We start from the raw sequence: 20,399 nt of genomic DNA on the forward strand, positions 1-20,399 counted from the left end.
CTTTTTCTCTGTTCTTCTCTGTGCTTCTGTGTTCTTCTTCTCGGTTCTTCTGTGTTCTTCTCTGTTCTTCTCTGTTCTTCTGTGTTCTTCTGTGTTCTTCTCTGTTCTTCTCTGTTCTTCTGCTCTTCCGATCTTCTGTGCTTCTGTCTTCTGTTCTTCTGTTCTTCTGTCTTCTGCTCTTCCGGTCTTCTGCTCTTCCGGTCTTCTGCTCTTCCGGTCTTCTGTTCTTCTGTCTTCTGTTCTTCTGTCTTCTGTTCTCCTGTCTTCGGCTCTTCTACCTCCTCCGTCTTCTTCCCCCGAGCCTGCCCTCCTGCTCCTTCCTCATCCCCCTCCCTCACTCGCCTCCCCCTCTCTCACCCCTAGCTAACCCGTTCGCTATCTACCTCCCTCACTCCTCCTATCTTCCTATCTCTCTAGCTCCCTATCTCACTATCTAACTCCCCCACTCTCCACCTCCTCCTACCTACCTATCTGTCTATCTATCTATTTCCCTATCTATCGACTTCTCTATCTATTTTCTCTATCTATCTCTCTCTCTCCCCCCCTCCCGCCACCCCCTCTACTACCTATCTCCCTATCCTCTCACTCTACCTCTCTCCCTCACCCACCTCTACAACCCCCCCTCCCCTATCTTCACAACCCTACTCCTATCTCTCTCCCTAATCTCCAAACCTCCTAACACTCACCCTCCTCCACCCTAAACCCCCTCCCCCAGCTCCTCTCACTCTACCTGTCCCCCCCCCCTCCCTCGCGCTTTCCCGCCGCGACCTCCTGCACGCCCCCGCCCCCCAGCTCCCATTCGCCCCCAGCTGACCCCTCCCCCCCCCTCCTACCTCTTATGGCGCCCGTCCGCGCCTGGCCCGCGCCCAGCGCCACGACCCCTGGTCCCCAGCTCCCCCAAGCCCCGCTGATCCGCTATGACCCCACCACCCTCAACGCCCTCAACCCAGGGCGCTCCAAAACCTGCTTCCTAGCTCACCCCAAACGCACCCATGGACCCTTCGCCTGCAACTCCTGCAAACGCATCTTCCACCACGCAACTACCACGACCACAAGCCCACGCGCCATCAACCACCTCAAGTGCATCCTGGTCAACGCTCGTTCCGTCCACAAGCACGCCGTTGAACTTTGGGACCTCCTGGACTCCACAGCCCCGGACGTCGCCTTCATCACGGAGACATGGATGAACGCCTCCTCTGCTCCAGACATCGCTACCCGCCATCCCCGAAGGCTACAAGATCTCCAGAAAAGACCGCACCAACCAAGTAGGAGGAGGTGTCGCCATCATCTTCAAAGACTCCATCAGCGTCACCACCTCCACCGAAGACCCCCCCCTCGCCGCTGAACACCTGCATTTTCAGATTCGCACCGACCCAAGGACCACCCTCAGAGGATCCCTCGTCTACCGTCCTCCCGGACCTCGCGCCTCTTTCAGCGACGCCATCGCCGACTTCATCTCCCCGCACGCCCTCGCCTCACTGGACTACATCCTCCTAGGCGACCTCAACTTCCATCTGGAACAAAACAACGACCCCAACACCACCACCCTGCTCGACAACCTCGCCAACCTCGGCCTCAAACAACTGGTGAACACCGCCACCCACATCGCCGGACACACGCTCGACCCTATCTTCTCCGCCAGCAAACACGTCTTCTTCAGCCACACCTCTGCCCTACACTGGACCGACCACAGCTGCGTCCACTTCACATTCCGACGCGAGACCTCCCACCTCCGCACTCAACCCATCCCTCGTCGACAGTGGAACAAGATCCCTGAAGAGCAACTCTTCTCCGCTCTCGCCGCCAACCAACCCACCCTCACCACCGACCCCAACGACGCAGCTCTCAACCTCACAAACTGGATCTCCAACTGCGCTGACAACCTTGCTCCCCTCAAACGCACGCATCGACAGACCAACACCAAAAAACCTCTCTGGTTCTCTGACACCCTCAAAGAATCAAAGAAAACTTGTCGTGCCCTTGAGAAGGCCTGGCGCAAGGACCACACCGCTGACAACATGACCGCCCTCAAGAACGCTACACGCGAACACCACCACCTGATCCGCACTGCCAAAAGGAACTTTTTCACCGACAGACTAGACAAAAACAGCCACAACAGCAGAGAACTCTTCAGCATCGTCAAAGAGTTCTCCAACCCCAGCGCCAGCGCCAACGCCGTCACGCCCTCACAGGATTTGTGCGAATCCCTCGCCACTTTCTTCCATCGCAAGATCAGCGACCTCCACGACAGCTTCGGACACCAGACCCAACCATACACCACTGAACCCGCTTCCCCGGACATCACCCTCAACAACTGGACCCACATCAACACGGAAGAAACCAAATCCATCATGAACTCTATCCACTCCGGCGCCCCTTCGGACCCCTGCCCGCACTTCATCTTTAACAAAGCCGACGACATCATCGCCCCGCACCTCCAGACCGTCATCAACTCTTCTTTTTCTTCTGCTACCTTCCCCGAATGCTGGAAGCACGCTGAAGTCAACGCCCTACTAAAGAAACCTACGGCTGACCCAAGCGACCTGAAAAACTTCCGCCCCATCTCTCTTCTACCTTTCCCAGCCAAGGTAATAGAAAAGACCGTCAACAAACAGCTGACCACCTTCCTGGAAGACAACAACCTGCTCGACCCTTCACAAACCGGATTCCGAACCAACCACAGCACGGAAACCGCCCTCATCTCAGTCACAGACGACATCAGAACCCTGATGGACAACGGTGAAACAGTCGCCCTCATTCTCCTCGACCTCTCGGCTGCCTTTGACACCGTCTGTCACCGCACCCTAATCACCCGCCTACGCTCCACCGGGATCCAAGGCCAGGCCCTGGACTGGATCGCCTCCTTCCTCGCTAACCGCTCCCAAAGAGTTTACCTCCCTCCGTTTCGCTCAGAACCCACCAAGATCATCTGCGGCGTACCTCAAGGCTCATCGCTCAGCCCGACACTCTTCAATGTCTACATGAGCCCCCTCGCCGACATCGTACGCAAGCACGACATCATCATCACCTCCTACGCCGACGACACCCAACTTGTACTCTCCCTCACCAAGGACCCCGCCAGCGCCAAGACCAACCTACAAGAGGGTATGAAGGACGTCGCAGATTGGATGAGGCTCAGCCGCCTAAAGCTGAACTCTGAAAAAACGGAAGTCCTCATCCTCGGCAACACCCCGTCCGCCTGGGACGACTCCTGGTGGCCCACGGCCCTCGGCACCGCACCGACCCCCGCAGACCACGCCCGCAACCTCGGCTTCATCTTGGACCCTCTTCTCACCATGACCAAGCAAGTCAACGCCGTGTCCTCCGCCTGCTTCCTCACTCTCCGCATGCTCCGCAAGATCTTCCGCTGGATCCCCGCCGACACCAGAAAAACCGTGACCCACGCCCTTGTCACGAGTCGCCTGGACTACGGCAACACCCTCTACGCCGGGACCACCGCCAAACTCCAAAACCGCCTGCAACGCATCCAAAACGCCTCGGCCCGCCTCATCCTCGACGTACCCCGCAACAGCCACATCTCCGCACACCTGAGACACCTGCATTGGCTCCCAGTCAGCAAAAGGATCACCTTCCGTCTTCTCACCCACGCACACAAAGCCCTCCACAACAAGGGACCGGATTACCTCAACAGACGCCTCAGCTTCTACGTCCCCACCCGCCCCCTCCGCTCCGCTGGCCTCGCACTTGCTGCCGTCCCTCGCACCCGCCGCTCCACGGCGGGTGGGAGATCTTTCTCCTTCCTGGCGGCCAAGACCTGGAACTCCCTCCCCACCAGCCTCAGGACCACCCAGGACCACTCCGCTTTCCGGAGACTCCTAAAGACTTGGCTGTTCGAGCAGCGATAACCCCCCCTTTCCCCCCTAGCGCCTTGAGACCCGCACGGGTGAGTAGCGCGCTTTATAAATGTTAATGATAATGATAATGATAATGATTATGTACCAAGCAAGGAAATGATGGACCACAGACAGTTTACAGAGACTGTTTGGTGAGAGCTAATAAGGGAGAACTCATGGTGCCAGACGAATATGGTAAGAATATGGCATCACAAAAACATCACTTTTCTTAACTATGACTTCAATACTGACCGTGTTCAGCGAGTTTGGCTTTAGGGACCCTAGTTTGACTGGAGCACACTTCCTCTTGGAATCTGGCATCTCCAGTTCCACTGTATGGATCTCCTCTTTGGCGAAAGGATGCAAGCACATCTGGGAGCAAAAAGAACAAACTGGCAGTGAGAAGGATCCATGGGTTGCATATCAGGAAATCAAAATAAACTTCCCCAGCTCTCACTTATCCAATATTGTCTTCAAATAGTCTAGCATTCTTAATCCTCCAAGTGTCTGTTGCCTCCCATTACGCCGGTCTTTGCACGTTTTCTACTTCACTCCAGATCAGGGCAACTTCTCCTTAGCTCTTCCTACCACTAATCTCATGAGTGTTTCCTCTCAGCCCAAGTTCTCAGCTGACTGGCAGAACTCATTGCTCTTTCCTTGGTGCTCCTCTGGCTTCCTGCTTCTGGCTCCTCATCCTATGCGTCTGCTCTCCATCACACAGACCCCCCAGCCTTTGTTTATTCTCTCAAACAATACATTCTACAGTCAATTACTTTAATTCTCCTCTTTTTCTCCCATGAGCATTCACCGTCCACAATATTTTCAATACCTTCCTGCTTTCTTCTAAGCACACACTCATTACTTTCCTTCTGTCACACAACTGTTTCCATCCCTCCTGAGCTCCCAAATAAACACCCATTTCTTCTGTGCCGATAGGGCTTTCTCCACCATCACAACGCCTGTGCTTTCCCTTTACTGCAGCAACCCTGATAACTTCTGCTCTCTCACCCCAGCACCGAATGAGCGTATCCATCCAAGCACCACCCTCCGTCATGGTGCACCCGTACCGTGTGTAGGATGATCTGCTCTTTGCAATGCTCGGCCGCCCTACAGCGATATTCCTTCCTTTCCGACCAAGTAAAGTTTGACAGTTTAACTCTAAAAGAATTTAGAGCAGGAACCAAAACCTCTCCATGGATGTCATCCCAAAAAAACACGGTTTGCAATGATTAGTTTGCTCTGCCACACAGACTAACATCTAGGATTTAATTATAGACAGGATGTGTCCAACAAATGCTAACACAAGTCACTGAGTGAAGCGTTCCAGCGAAGGACCCAACATTAAGATGGAAACGTTACCTTAATGTTTATTCATGTATTATAAAGATGACCAAATCATATAGACCTACTGCTATCTCAGAGGGCTTGTCATGTAAATTCCACAGTAAAGGACATGCAGAATTTTGTAACACGTGGTTTAATTTGACATTTGTCCCCGCTAGAATATTAGGAAGGGCTCTGAATTTCGAAATTATGACTTTTATAGACACTAACAATTTACTACATAGTAGTCAATATGGGTTCAGAAAATCTCACAGCAATGCAACTGTGGTAATAGCCACATCAGAGGAACTGAGGTCTGTACTGGATGAAGGCGGTAATGCGGCATTGATTCTACTGACCTCTCTGCGGCGTTTGACACGCTCAGTCATGGGATTGTGACTGACCACCTTGCCAGACTGGGGATAGGTTGTTTGGCCCTCAGCTGACAGTGCACCATGTTGACATGGAGGGCGTTTTTTTCCTGACTACTTCTGTCTGCCTTGTGGCGTGCCGCAGAGATCTTCACTGAGTCCCACCCTGTTCAATCCCTATTTTTCCCCATTGGCTAAACTTATCAAATCTTTTGGTTTCTTGGGGAGCTCATACACCGATGATACACAAATAGTGCTTTCAATCTCCACCAATCCAGCTGCTGCCAATTTCAGTTTTTCTATGATACAAATAAAGAGCTAGGAACTATCTTAAACTGAATTCCAGTAAAACAGAGGTCCTCCTTTTAGGGAACAATACTTCACTTTAGACTCCCAAGTGGCGGCCCCATGAAATGGGTTCATCCCCTTTAACCTATGCAGAAAGTGAAGAACTTGGGTTTGATCTTTGATAAACAGTTTAACTTTGAATACCAGGTCAACATGTTAGCACATTTTTCTAATCATCTTTAGGATGTAGAATGTAGACGAGGCTGTTTCATTCCCTCTGATTTATTATTACAACAATGATCACTACCCTTGTACTATCCAAACTGGATTATGGCAATGCACGGTTTCTGGACACAAATAAAATTCTCCTTCTCACCCTTCAGATGCTTCAGAATTCAGCTGCCGGCTTCTGATGAATATTCCTAAAAATCAATCAGCTATCCAAGCCATTAAAAAGCTCCACTGGCTCCCATTCTAAGGAGAATAGAATTCAAAGCTCTTTGCATAGCCAAGACAGTACATAAAACTGCCCCAAAGACATGCAGGACGGATTCATTTGGTACCAACCTTCTCGAAATCTGAGATCCACAGATGCCAACAACTCTGTGTTGCCCAGTGTTAAACGGGCATCGTGGGGAGGGAGGGTTGTCTTTCCCAGGACAGCGCAGCTCTGGAATTCTCTTCCTTTACACCTAAAGAACTGGTTTGATTTGCCACAATTTAGAAAATCTCTGAAGACCTGGCCCTTTACACAATAGGCTCAGCAGACCCTACTACTGCCCTCCCCCCTCCCGTTTGCATCAGTGCAAGGGCCAAGACGCTTTCGGGCATTCGAGCGCTATTTAAAACGGAAATCAAATCTACTTTGTATTTCAGTTGAAATACGTTACTCTTCTAAACTATATATCTAATTGAGCTGTTTTGCAAAGGTCTAACTCTGGGATATTCTACTTGTAGTGTCTCAGAAATTGTAGTTGTGAATTATGAGGTGGTGTGAGGTACTGTTTGCCCAATATTTCTCAAGCCAGTATTAAAATAAAGGTTTTCTGTTTACACGTTTTTCAGTAAAGCCCCAGGAGTTTCCTCCTATCTGTTTACCAGAGAGGACAGACCTTTGTGTACTTAGCTTTTAATATCGTCATTAGTGGTGTATTAAGTCGAGGCTGCTGCTTTAAAAAAAAAAAAATATTGGCTAAGGGAGGGAGAGAGGAGGCCGAGTGCTGGTTTCCGTGTGGCTCATCTTCATTTCGGCCATTAGCTCAAGACTCTTGGCCCAAGCCAAGTTGTAACCCACCTTGGGTCATCCACCTACACACATCAAGAGCTTTGCCAAAGGAATGTCTGGTCTTACACATTATTGTTAGATGCACTTTATTTACACTGGAACTCTGATGGGAACAAGTATTCAAATCTTTGCAAGGAATTTTCACATTCCCCAATGTTTATTCTGATGTTGTTATGGCTAGAACATTTTGTGAAAGGCTGGTATTGCTTCAGGTGTAGTGCCACATTCATGACACTCTTGAAGTGTCACTAGTAGAACATGTGAAAGGCTGGTATTGCTTCGGGTGTAGCGCGGGTAGAACATGTTGTGAAAGGCTGGTATTGCTTCGGGTGTAGTGCCACATTCATGACACTCTTGAACTGTCACTAGTAGAACATGTTGTGAAAGCCTGGTATTGCTTCGGGTGTAGCGCCACATTCATGACACTCTCGAAGTGTCACTAGTAGAACATGTTGTGAAAGGCTGGTATTGCTTCAGGTGTGCAGCCACATTCATGACACTCTCAAAGTGTCACTGGTAGAACATATTGTGAAAGGCTGGTATTGCTTCAGGTGTAGCGCCACATTCATGGCACTCTCAAAGTGTCACTAGTAGAACATATTGTGAAAGACTGGTATTGCTTCAGGTGTGCTGCCACATTCATGACACTCTCGAAGTGTCACTGGTAGAACATGTTGTGAAAGGCTAGTATTGCTTCAGGTGTAGCGCCACATTCATGATACTCTGGAAGTGTCACTAGTAGAACATATTGTGAAAGGCTGGTATTGCTTCAGGTGTGCTGCCACATTCATGACACTCTGGAAGTGTCACTAGTAGAACATGTTGTGAAAGCCTGGTATTGCTTCAGGTGTAGCGCTACATTCATGACACTCTCGAAGTGTCACTGGTAGAACATGTTGTGAAAGGCTAGTATTGCTTCAGGTGTAGCGCCACATTCATGATACTCTTGAAGTGTCACTAGCAGAACATATTGTGAAAGGCTGGTATTGCTTTAGGTGTGCTGCCACATTCATGACACTCTCGAAGTGTCACTGGTAAAACATGTTGTGAAAGGCTGATATTGCTTCAGGTGTAGCGCCACATTCATGACACTCTCGAAGTGTCACTGGTAGAACATGTTGTGAAAGGCTGGTATTGCTTCAGGTGTAGCGCCACATTCATGATACTCTTGAAGTGTCACTTGTAGCTGGTTTGTGTGCGCTGGAAATGTCTCATTATAGTCAGTTGTTCACTCCTAACTAAAAGACTTTCCTGTGATTCCAGTGTGGTTTTATGCCACGCAGGTCTACTTGACCCAACATCTGTTGTCTACTCAATGTCGCTGCGTGTCACATCACCTGGAGAGCTAGTCCGCACTACTAATGGGAGACTTTGAAAAGGTGTTCCACCCTATGAAGTATGGCTATCTTTTTCAGCTATTTAAAATGCTTAACTTCGGCCATACATGTTTGTGTTCCGTTTGTCTTCTCTACACTGATCTGTGAGTGAGGGTTTCACTGGGCAGGGCACTGTCGGAGAACTTTCCGGTGGACGGGGGCACTAGACAGGGATGTCTGATCTGACCATTGTTTTTTGCCATCTCGATAGAACCTCTGGCAGAACGGATCAGAACTGATGCTCTCCTGAAGAGGTTTGAATGAGCACAAGTGGCAAACAGGGTATCTCTATAATCAGATATAGGCATTATCGGGTGTACAGGTCTATGAAACTATGAATAGGTAACAGTGATATAAATTACATGCGTGCACGTAAAGTAATATACTGAAAGCTAGATGACACATTGTTTTTTATGCTGAATTCCTATTAATGTGTTTTATAAAAACAAATACGTTCCTTTGTGTCTGACATAGCTTAACAGTAGACCTCACATCTTTAGGCAGCCAGCAAAAAGCTCTTCTGGTGGTTGTGAGTGTTTCGATTTGTTCTGGTCAGCCCAATCTCTCACAATGTGTTGTCTGTAAGTTGTTAGCATGTGTACAGTGTGTATCCTGCCATAAAATTTAGGCCCTCATTATGACATTGGCGGTAAATCCCACTTACCGCCACGCTGACTGCTGCCAACTTACCGCCTCGGATATCCGTTCACCATATTATGACACTCTGTAGGAGGCTGGCCTGGCTGGTAGTGGGTACCAAGGGGTACTTACACTCTGTACCAGGTCCAGTTATCCCTTATTAGTGTAGAAGAGGTGTTTCTAGCAGCTTAGGCTGATAGAAGGTAGCTATAGCAGAGCAGCTTAGGCTGAACTAGGAGACATGCAAAGCTCCTACTATACCACTGGTGTCATATGCACAATATCATAAGAAAACTATTATAAAGTCCAACACACAGTACTTATCTTTAAGTTCCAGACTTTATTTTCATCTCCACTGCTCCGCCCTTCATATAGTCTTCTTGTTTCCCTTCACCTCAGAGCTCCTCTCCACAACTCCTCTCACCTCAGAGTCCTCTCCTCACAAGAACATTCTATTCCACCCTCCAGTCTCCAACAGTCCGAATGTTCCATGTTCCATCTTCCACACGGGGAAGAAGAGCATACCAACTCTAAGATCTACATTACATAAACTTTCTACATTCTACAACTGTTTTAACTGCGACTACCTTACATTATGAATTCCTAAAATAGATTACTAATACAAGTAACTATAATACAAAGCTATATTACAACACACCTTCCCCTTTATAATAAACTAAATACAATGTTGCTACACCTGTTGTACAGAAAAGTTTTATGAAACAGAAAGTCATGCATTCCAGTTATTTTTTAACGACTTTATAGTCCTTGTGCCAAAACTGAGGTCTAGACGAGCGGTCAATTCGTGTTCTTCGCAATCCATTTGAGTTACCCACTCCGACATTGTTTTCTCCTCTCTTGAGTTCTCATCAGAGATTACATTTGTGTTACGTATTGGATATTTAGCAATTCTGTCCATGCTCCAGCATTGGCCATTGTTTAATACCACAATTTTGTTTTTAACCCTAGTAATGTAGAAGGGACCAGTGAACTTAGATTCTTCCATGTAAGACCTTGATTGCCCCAACTGTTTCTTTACCAATACCTGATCTCCCACCTTCCAGTTTTGTTCATTTACCCCATATTTAGTATTATACCTTTCTTTATATCTTTCTTGGTGCATCGCTACTTTTGCATTGTTATGTGGGGTTACATTCTCACTTTTATTTCCTCCCCCTAGCCAAGATGGAAAAAACTTAGTGCATGGTTTTCTGCCACGTAAAGCCGAAAAGGTGATCGAATTTGGAGTAGTGTGGTAGGCCCACAGCATGTCTCTGACAGGGGTTTCCACATTTATATGGTTAATACAGGCTAATTGAATACATTATTTAATCATGCGGTTGGTTCGTTCTGCCAACCCATTAGCCCAGGGGCAATAAAGTGAAGTGGTAAGAGTGGTAGGTTTTATACCTACTGAGTCAAGGAATTGTTTCATCACCGTAGATGTTAACTGCACTCCATTGTCTGTAATGAGAGTTTCTGGAATTCCTTCTACAGCAAAAATGTCCTTGAGAAAGTTAATAACAGAACCAGTAGTGATTTGGTTCACAAATTTAGGGGAAATCCAATGGGACTGGTAATCAATTAATCCGAATGCAATTTTTTTTGGAAGACACGAGTAGTTGAGAGGGCCAATGATATCTAATGCTAGCTTCACCCACGGTTTATTAGGAATATGAACAGGGGAGATAGGAGTTTTACGGATTACTTTCGTTTTGTCACTTAAAGCACAGATGGGACACTCCTTGACTTCATTTTCTATCAAGGAGTCCATGTTAGGGAACCAAAAACTCTCTCTGACTCTGGCCTTGGTGAGACTTCTTCCTAAATGGCCTTCATTAGCGAGTTTTATAATTTTAAATCTGAGACTCTGAGGAGGTATCATTTTATCATTCCTGAGCACAAAACTGTTCTTCTCATTAATCTCTAATCTTACTTCCCAAAAATCTTTAATGATGTCCTCGAGCTCTTTTCTCATTAATGGCCATCCCTCTTTGGCTTTCTCTTTCAATAAGGATAAGGCTTCATCCTGTTGATATGCGAATTTCCATTCATCGCTACTGATAGAAGGTAAGTCAATTAATGAAATGGGACATTCATTAATCTCCACCTCTTCCTTGATGTTCATTGGAGATCTAGAGAGGAAGTTTGCTGCAGAATTCCTATTGCCAGAAAGGTAGTCAAAGTTAAAACAAATGTTTTCTAGGCCTAAAATCCACCTAGCGATTCTTGGGGTGCTATTGTTGAACCCCTTGGTGGAGAATACATATACTAGTGGTTTATGATCAGTCCGCAAGATGAATTGATTACCCCACAGGAAAAATTTGAAATGCTTAATAGCCCAGTAAACCGCCAAAGCCTCCCTTTCAATGACCGAATAGTTGGTCTCTGCTTGGCTTAAGGCCCTAGATGCAAAGGCCACTATTCTTTCCTTGCCATCCACGATTTGAGATAATGTAGCACCTAAGCCTAATTTGCTGGCGTCGGTTGTGAGAATAGTTTTTTTATTATGGTCGAAATTACAAAGGTAAGGAGCTTCCACTATGGCAAGTTTAATTTGCTCAAATGCACGATCATGGCAATCAGTCCAAACATAGGGTACATGGGTTTTTAGTAATTCCCTAAGCTTGAATGAAATGGATGAAAAATGTTTTACATACTTAGACATGAATTCAGCCAGACCAAGGAATGATCTCAATTCATCCTTGTTTTTAGGAGGTTCGGCTTTCTTCACAGCGTCTACTAGAGAGAATTTGGGTTTCAATCCATCTTTAGAAATAACGTGTCCTAAATATTCTACTGAATTCACTCCTAAACAACATTTTTCCTTCTTTAATGTGAGCCCTGCTGTCTTTAATTTTTGAAGGACAACTCTTAAATTTTTGTTGTATTCTTCTTCCGTGGTGCCATAAATGAGAACATCATCCTGGAAACATAGAGTATTCGGTAGATCACCCAAGATATTTTGCATAATTTTTTTAAAAACAGCTGCCGCCAATGCAAGCCCAAAAGGCATCCTATTAAACATGAAAGAGCCAAATGGGGTGGTGAATGCTGTGAGCCACTTGGATTCGGGATGCAACTCAACTTGATGATAGGCACTAGAAAGATCAAGTACTGAAAAATATGCTGCTTCCCCCATGGTACTTAATATTTCGTGGATCCTAGGAAGAGGGTATCTTTCGACCCAGATATTCTTATTCAAATCCCTCAAATCAACACATATCCTGATATCATTGCCATTACTTTTCTTGGCCACAACAATAGGGGCCAACCACTCTGAACACTCAATGGATTGTATTATCCCTAGAGTTTCTAACCGATTCAATTCTTCCTTGACCGTATTTTTTAATAAGTGCGGTATGGGTCTGGTCTTGTGTGTCACAGGCCTGGATTTGGATTTGAGTTTAATCTTGTATTGGAAGTTTTTCAGAAGGCCTAGTTTCTCAGAGAACATTTCTGGGAATTCATGTATAAAAGATTCACTTGCATTAGAGTTCTCAATGCATAACACTTGTTCTAGATTGTTTGGGTCTAGTTTTATTCCCAGTTCCTTTTGGTGTTGCCACCCTAGCAAACTGGACCCTTCTTCTACAACATAAATCTTCACAACAGTGGACTGACCTTTGAATGAAATGATGCCTGTGAACATTCTATTTAAGCAAATGGGATCCCTATTATAACCTTTAGGACTAATATCCGGGTGTAATAATTCGATCCTGTTACCACTCTCTATCCTACTTAAATCAGAGGAATTTATAATTGTGAATGGTGAGCACGAATCCGCATAGACTCTAGTCAATTTGTCATTAATGGCTATGGTACATACTGGATATTGGCCATTACAACTACTATCTGAATTAACTTGTAACACAATTTTCTTAACCATCTGGGAAATTTCTTCAGATTTTTTATTGTCAAATGATTTGGTAGTGTCCTTGCACACCTTCGCGAAGTGACCTCTTTTATTGCATTTTCTACAAATTGCTGATTTGGCTTGGCAATAGGTGAAATTGGCCAGATGATTACTACTCCCACAACGGAAACATGTTAAGTTAGATCTTATGTTCCCATACTTCTGGGGCTGTTTCTCATTGCTTTTAATTTTGAGAATTTTGTCCTCCTTAGTATCATTTGTAATCTCGTTTACATGATCCTCAGCTGGTGGGGATCTAATTTCTTGAAAGCATATTTCTGTATGTTCTATTGATTTCGCTATTTCAATTGCTTCCTGTAGGTCAGGTTGTCTTTGTAGGAGCTTTTCTTGGATTTTAACATTATTTGTGCAGCAGACTAATTGGTCTCTGATGAGAGAGTCATTAAGGTCCCCAAATTCACATAGGGTACATAACCCTCTTAGTGCAGCGATATAATTAGTATCACTCTATTGTTTACCTTGACATCGAGACAAAAATTTATGTCGTTCAAGAACAACATTAATTCTGTCTTCAAATTGTTTCTCAAGTTTTAAATAAGTGGTAACATACTCATCCTGAACCTGACCTTCAGGAACATTAGGATCTGGAAGGGATTCATATATTTTCCTACCATGAGTCCCTAAATTATGTAGCAGGATATGTTGTTTCCTGATGGGGTTGAATTTATCCCCCCCAATTGCTATTAGATATGACTCAACATTTTTAAACCAATCCTTCCACAGAACATTTGGTTCCCCCATTTCATTTAGGAAAGGAATTGGTTGAGGCATCCCTGCAGCAGCCATTGTTACCCAATTTTTTTTTTAAAATAAATTAACTTCCCTGAATAAATGCAAATTAAATTCCTATGTTAAATAAATCACAATGACACAATCACCAGTCACAATGTAACTCGTCTTATTAATATCAGTTCCCACACATCCTAATTGAACAAGGAAGCAGAGATAATTAAAGAAAACATTAGTAAACAAGGAAGTAAAGATTAGAGAAAAGCCATTAGCAGCAATACAATCCCAACATGCATCACCTACATTAGAAAAATCACATTGAACTGTTCAGTCACAATACCCAGCTGAATCACTTGTAATGGTAAGATTTTTTCCTTTTCAAAATGAAAGTAAAAAAAATTAACTTTGCCGAAAGTTATTTCTTGAATGTTGCTGCGTGAGATCTGTTCAGTGTGTGCTGGTCCTGTCAGCGTTTACCGCGACAGGCACATTGCGCTTTTGAATTGAAACAAAAGTGTTCTTGCTGTGCCTGTCAGCGTGAGCTTCGACAGGCAAAGAGCTGAAGTAATGTTGTCGAACACAACAATGTAAATAAACTACGCTGTGCCCGTCAGCGCGAGTTCCGACAGGCAAGGAGCCGTTGTTAAGTACAGCAACGTGATCCCCAAGAGCTGCGCTGTAGTAACGTTGTCGAACACAGCAATGTAAATAAACTTTGCTGTGCCTGTCAGCGCGAGTTCCGACAGGCAAGGAGCCGTTGTTAAGCACAGCAACGTGATCCCCAAGAGCTGCGCCCGTCAGCGTCAGGCTACGAAGGCGTCCAAAACCAAGTTCGATCGCGTTTGATGTCAAACGCGAAGTGCCATTACTGCAAGCTGTGCCTGTCAGCGTAACTTGACAGGCGAGAAAGCACCCGATGTACACGGCTCAGCTATTACAGAAGTGCAAAAGCGCCCTGCTCACCCAGTCAGCTGTGCCCGTCAGCGTTTGCTTGACAGGCAAAGATGACGAAAGGGTAATCCTTGACAGAAAGAGTCCAACACGATCTCCTGGAGTTAACTCAACAAATGAACAGCTTAACAGGATCAGATAACTTGTAAACGCGTGGTAGATTCCCAGAATGGCACTGCCTCCAACAAAAGACGTACTGCAGAAATGCTCAATTTCCCAAATTTCCAGTAGAGAGTGAGACCAATTACCAAGTTAAATAAGGGTATGAGGGAAGAATAGTCATTAAGGACAGCAGTGCCACTGACACGAAAGAGAATCTGACAAGGGGTGGAGATGAGAGTGCCGCCTTACGCACCAACTCGTCGCCAGTATTATAAAGTCCAACACACGGTACTTATCTTTTAGTTCCAGACTTTATTTTCATCTCCACTGCTCCGCCCTTCATACAGTCTTCTTGTTTCCCTTCACCTCAGAGCTCCTCTCCACAACTCCTCTCACCTCAGAGTCCTCTCCTCACATGAACATTCTATTCCACCCTCCAGTCTCCAACAGTCCGAATGTTCCATGTTCCATCTTCCACACGGGGAAGAAGAGCATACCAACTCTAAGATCTACATTACATAAACTTTCTACATTCTACAACTGTTTTAACTGCGACTACCTTACATTATGAATTCCTAAAATAGATTACTAATACAAGTAACTATAATACAAAGCTTTATTTTACAACAAAAACACAATACACAGATATACTAAAAATAAAGGTACTTTATTTGTATGACAATATGCCAAAAGTATCTCAGTGAGTACCCTCAGTATGAGGATGCCAAATATACACAAGATATATGTACACAATAGCAAAAATATGCAGTAATAGCAAAAGGAAGTAATGCAAGCAGTGTAAAGTTACAATACATTGCAATAGGAGCACATAGGTATAGGGGCAACACAAACCATATACTCCAAAAGTGGAATGCGAACCACGAATGGACCCCAAACCTATGTGAGCTTGTAGAGGGTCGCTGGGACTGTAAGAAAACAGTGAGGGTTAGAAAAATAGCACACCCCAAGACCCTGTAAGGTAGGTGTAAAGTGCACCTACAACCCCCAGAGAGCACAGAAGTCGTGATACGGGGATTCTGCAAGGAAAACCAACACCAGCAATGCAACATATGTGGATTTCCGGACCTGAGTACCTGTAAGACAAGGGGACCAAGTCCAAGAGTCGCGACAGTGTCGAGAGTGGGCAGGAGCCCAGGAAATGCCAGCTGAGGGTGCAAGGAAGCTGCCACCGGATGGAAGAAGCTTGGTGTTTTGCAAGAACAAAGAGGACTAGGAACTTCCCCTTTGGAGGATGGATGTCCCACACCGTGAAGAAGCTTGCAGAGGTGTTCCCACGCAGAACAAACACAAACAAGCCTTGCTAGCTGCAAGGGTCGCGGTTAGGGTTTTTGGATGCTGCTGTGGCCCAGGAGTGACCAGGATGTGGCCACTTGGATGAGGAAACAGAGGGGGCGCCCAGCAAGTCAGGGAGCCCTCACAGAAGCAGGCAGCACCCGCAGAAGTACCGGAAAAGGCACTTAGAAGAGGAGTGAACCGGAGTCCACCCGAAGTCAGAAAAGGGAGTCCCACGACACCGGAGGACGACTCAGAAGGTTGTGCACTGCAGGTTAGAGTGTCGGGGACCCAGGCTTGGCTGTGCACGAAGGAAATCCTGGAAGAGTGCACAGGAGCCGGAACAGTTGCAAATCACGCGGTACCCAGCAATGCAGTCTAGCGTGGGGAGGCAAGGACTTACCTCCACTAAACTTGGACTGAAGAGTCACTGGACTGTGGGAGTCACTTGGACAGAGTTGCCGAGTTCCAGGGACCACGCTCGTCGTGCTGAGAGGGGACCCAGAGGACCGGTAATGCAGTCTTTTGTTGCCTGCGGTTGCAGGGGGAAGATTCCGTCGACCCACAGGAGATTTCTTCAGAGCTGCTGGTGCAAGAAGGAGGCAGGCTACCCCCAGAGCATGCACCACAAGCAAACAGTCGAGAAAGCCGGCACGATGCAACAATACAAGGTTGCAGTAGTCGTCTTTGCTACTTTGTTGTGGTTTTGCAGGCGTCCTGAGCAGTCAGCGGTCGATCCTTTGGCAGAAGGTGAAGAGGGAGATGCAGAGGAACTCTGGTGAGCTCTTGCATTCGGTATCTAAAGAATTCCCCAAAGCAGAGACCCTAAATAGCCAGAAAAGGAGGTTTGGCTACCTAGGAAGGAGGATTGGCTACTAAGAGAGATAAGAGCCTATCAGAAGGAGTTTCTGACGTCACCTGCTGGCACTGGCCACTCAGAGCAGTCCAGAGTGCCAGCAACACCTCTGTTTCCAAGATGGCAGAGGTCTAGGGCACACTGGAGGAGCTCTGGGCACCTCCCCTGGGAGGTGCAGGTCAGGGGAGTGGTCACTCCCCTTTCCTTTGTGCAGTTTCACGCCAGAGCAGGGCTGGGGGATCCCTAAACCGGTGTAGACTGGCTTATGCAGAGATGGGGAGCATCTGTGCCCATCAAAGCATTTCCAGAGGCTGCAGGAGGCTACTCCTCCCCAGCCATCACACCTTTTTCCGAAAGGAGAGGGTGTCACACCCTCTCTCAGAGGAAATCCTTTGTTCCGCCTTCCTGGGCCAGGGCTGGCTGGACCCCAGGAGGGCAGAAACCTGTCTGAGGGGTTAGCAGCAGCTGCAGTGGAGACCCCGGAAAGGCAGATTGGCAGTACCCGGGTTCTGTGCTAGAGACCCGGAGGATCATGGAATTGTCTCCCCAATGCCAGAATGGCATTGGGGTGACAATTCCATGATCTTAGACATGTTACATGGCCATGTTCGGAGTTACAATTGTGACGCTATACATAGGTAGTGACCTATGTATAGTGCACGTGTGTAATGGTGTCCCCGCACTCACAAAGTCCGGGAAATTTGCCCTGAACAATGTGGGGGCACCTTGGCTAGTGCCAGGGTGCCCACACACTAAGTAACTTTGCACCCAACCTTCACCAGGTGAAGGTTAGACATATAGGTGACTTATAAGTTACTTAAGTGCAGTGGTAAATGGCTGTGAAATAACGTGGACGTTATTTCACTCAGGCTGCACTGGCAGGCCTGTGTAAGAATTGTCAGATCTCCCTATGAGTGGCAAAAGAAATGCTGCAGCCCATGGGGATCTCCTGGAACCCCAAAACCCTGGGTACCCCAGTACCATATACTTGGGAATTATAAGGGTGTTCCAGTATGCCAATGTGAATTGGTGAAATTGGTCACTAGCCTTTTAGTGACAATTTGGAAAGCAGAGAGAGCATAACCACTGAGGTTCTAGTTAGCAGAGCCTCAGTGAGACAGTTAGTCATCACACAGGGAACACATACAGGGCACATACTTATGAGCACTGGGGCCCTGCCTGGCAGGGTCCCAGTGACACATAGACTAAAACAACATATATACAGTGAAATATGGGGGTAACATGCCAGGCAAGATGGTACTTTCCTACACATAACACATCATTTACATCCCCACATGTACCACAGACAATGTCAGCGGAGAGGAGGTGCCAGCAATATCCCGTCCCCCAACTGAAGAGGCCCGCAGTGATGACAGCAACTCTGGTCTTCAGGATCTAGATGACCTACCTGGCCCATCAGGGACCTTTGGACAGCTGGTTACCCAGGCCCAGTCACACACCACTACAGACCCTCCCCACATCAGGAAACACCACCACAGCACCCACCCAGCGTACCTACACCTCTGTCCCCAAGACACGTCAATCAGCAGTGTGTCTACCTCTACAGGGACCCCAGGCCAGACCTCATACCCAAGACAATCAGGGACCTGGGGTCAGTGGCAGTGGGCACACGGTTCAGGGGACAGAGGCACAGGCCAACAGGGAAACTGGGAGGACTGCTGTTCACCAGGGGGAGGACAGGTCGAGGGAACCGACTCTCCAGGAGGCACTTGCAGAGATCATGAGAGCCTATCAACATTCCCAGGACACGATGGGCCAGATCCTGGACAATGTGCAGGAGAACAGGCAGCTGAAGGAGGGACAGTACCAGGGGATCAGGGAGGACTTGCGGGCCATTAACAACACCATGATCTCCATAGCAGGGGTGCTGGCAGACATGGCCAATATTATGAGGGAGGCAGTCTCACAACAGCGGGCCCCTGCCACTAGCCAGACATCTGAACAGCCTTCCACCTCCGCTACCGGACAGGAGGCCCCACCACAGGACTCACAGGCCACCAGCACCCCTCCCCCTGCAGAAGGTGAACCACCTTGCAAACGTTCCCTGTGATCCAGACAGAAGCCAGAGACACTTGCCAAGACCTCCGCCAGGAAATGAGACTCTACTGATTGTCACCCTTGTGTCCCACACAGTCACCCTGTCCACCTTGAACTACCATTACTCCCCTCCCTATGTCCCCTTGGAAAATGCACCTGTGCTACAAACAGACTGGAACAATACCCTGGACTTTCCTCCATCATCACCCCATCCCATTGCACTATTTTAGCACTTCAATAAACAACCTTGGGAAAAAAAAGAGGTTTGGAGTATATCATGTATATCAATTATTTATTCATTGAAACAGGTACAAACATTTCAAATCAAACGTACAGAAAATGTGCATAGATTAATGACCTGTAGCTGGCTGCAGTGATCACACCAGGAGTATAGGTAAGGTCATCAACATCTGCAAAATGAATTGCCAGAGGGAACAGTAAGTGGGCATAGAAGTGGGAAATATCAGCATGCCAGTGCCACAGAAATCCAAACAAATGTCATTGAAATGTGGAGTAACACTGTACTACCTGTGTGTCATTGATTGTCTGATCACAGATGTTCTTTTGTCCTCATCCTCTGCCTCCTCATCCTCACTGTCCACAGGGTCCACTGCTGGCAAACAAACATCTCCAGCCTCCTCCTCCTGCAGGAATCAAACATGGCGTCTGAGGGCCAGGTTATGCAACATGCAGCAAGCCACCACTATCTGGCAGACCTTCTTGGGTGAGTAGCACAGTGATCCACCTGTCAGATGGAGGCACCGGAACCTGGCCTTCAGGAGGCCAAAGGTCCTTTCAATTATCCTTCTGGTTCGCCCATGGGCCTCATAACGTTCTTCTGCCCTTGCCCTAGCATTCCTCACAGGGGTCAGCAGCCATGATAGGTTGGGGTAACCAGAGTCACCTAAACTATTGAGGGACAACATTTAGCCACACACTATCCCATATGGCCCACACCATACCCATCCACCAACATCTACTGGGTGGAAACCAGGGATCACCTATTAGCCACACCCTGTGCCTCTGTAGTTGGCTCATCACATTTGGGATGCTGCTATTCTTCAGGACAAAGGCATCATGCACCGACCCAGGATACTTAGCATTGACGAGGGAGATGTACTGGTCCACAAGGCACACCATTTGTACATTCTGCGGGGGGGGGTAGAAATGCAATATGTGTTCCATCAATCGCCCCAAAAGTGTTGGGGATATGTCCCATTGCATAAAACCCAGCCTTCACTATGGCCAAATCTTCAACCTGGGGGAAAACAATGTAGCTGCACATGTTTAATCAGGGCAGACAACACTCTTGTCAGCACTATTGAGAACATTGGCTG

The 20,399-nt window shown here is 47.0% G+C and overlaps 1 protein-coding gene across 5 annotated transcripts in view; it reads right to left on the reverse strand.

The window, feature by feature from the left end:
- LOC138253400 (nucleophosmin-like) overlaps nt 1–20,399 on the reverse strand; it is a 214,614-nt gene that overhangs the window by 183,115 nt on the left and 11,100 nt on the right. For all 5 annotated transcript variants that reach the window (XM_069205804.1, XM_069205801.1, XM_069205799.1 and 2 more), the window contains exon 2: nt 4,107–4,226. In XM_069205804.1, the coding sequence (XP_069061905.1) occupies nt 4,107–4,226 (120 nt within the window). The remainder of the gene's footprint in view (nt 1–4,106; nt 4,227–20,399) is intronic.

The sequence above is a fragment of the Pleurodeles waltl genome, chromosome 1_1 (assembly GCF_031143425.1).
Source record: "Pleurodeles waltl isolate 20211129_DDA chromosome 1_1, aPleWal1.hap1.20221129, whole genome shotgun sequence".
Lineage (NCBI taxonomy): Eukaryota > Metazoa > Chordata > Amphibia > Caudata > Salamandridae > Pleurodeles > Pleurodeles waltl.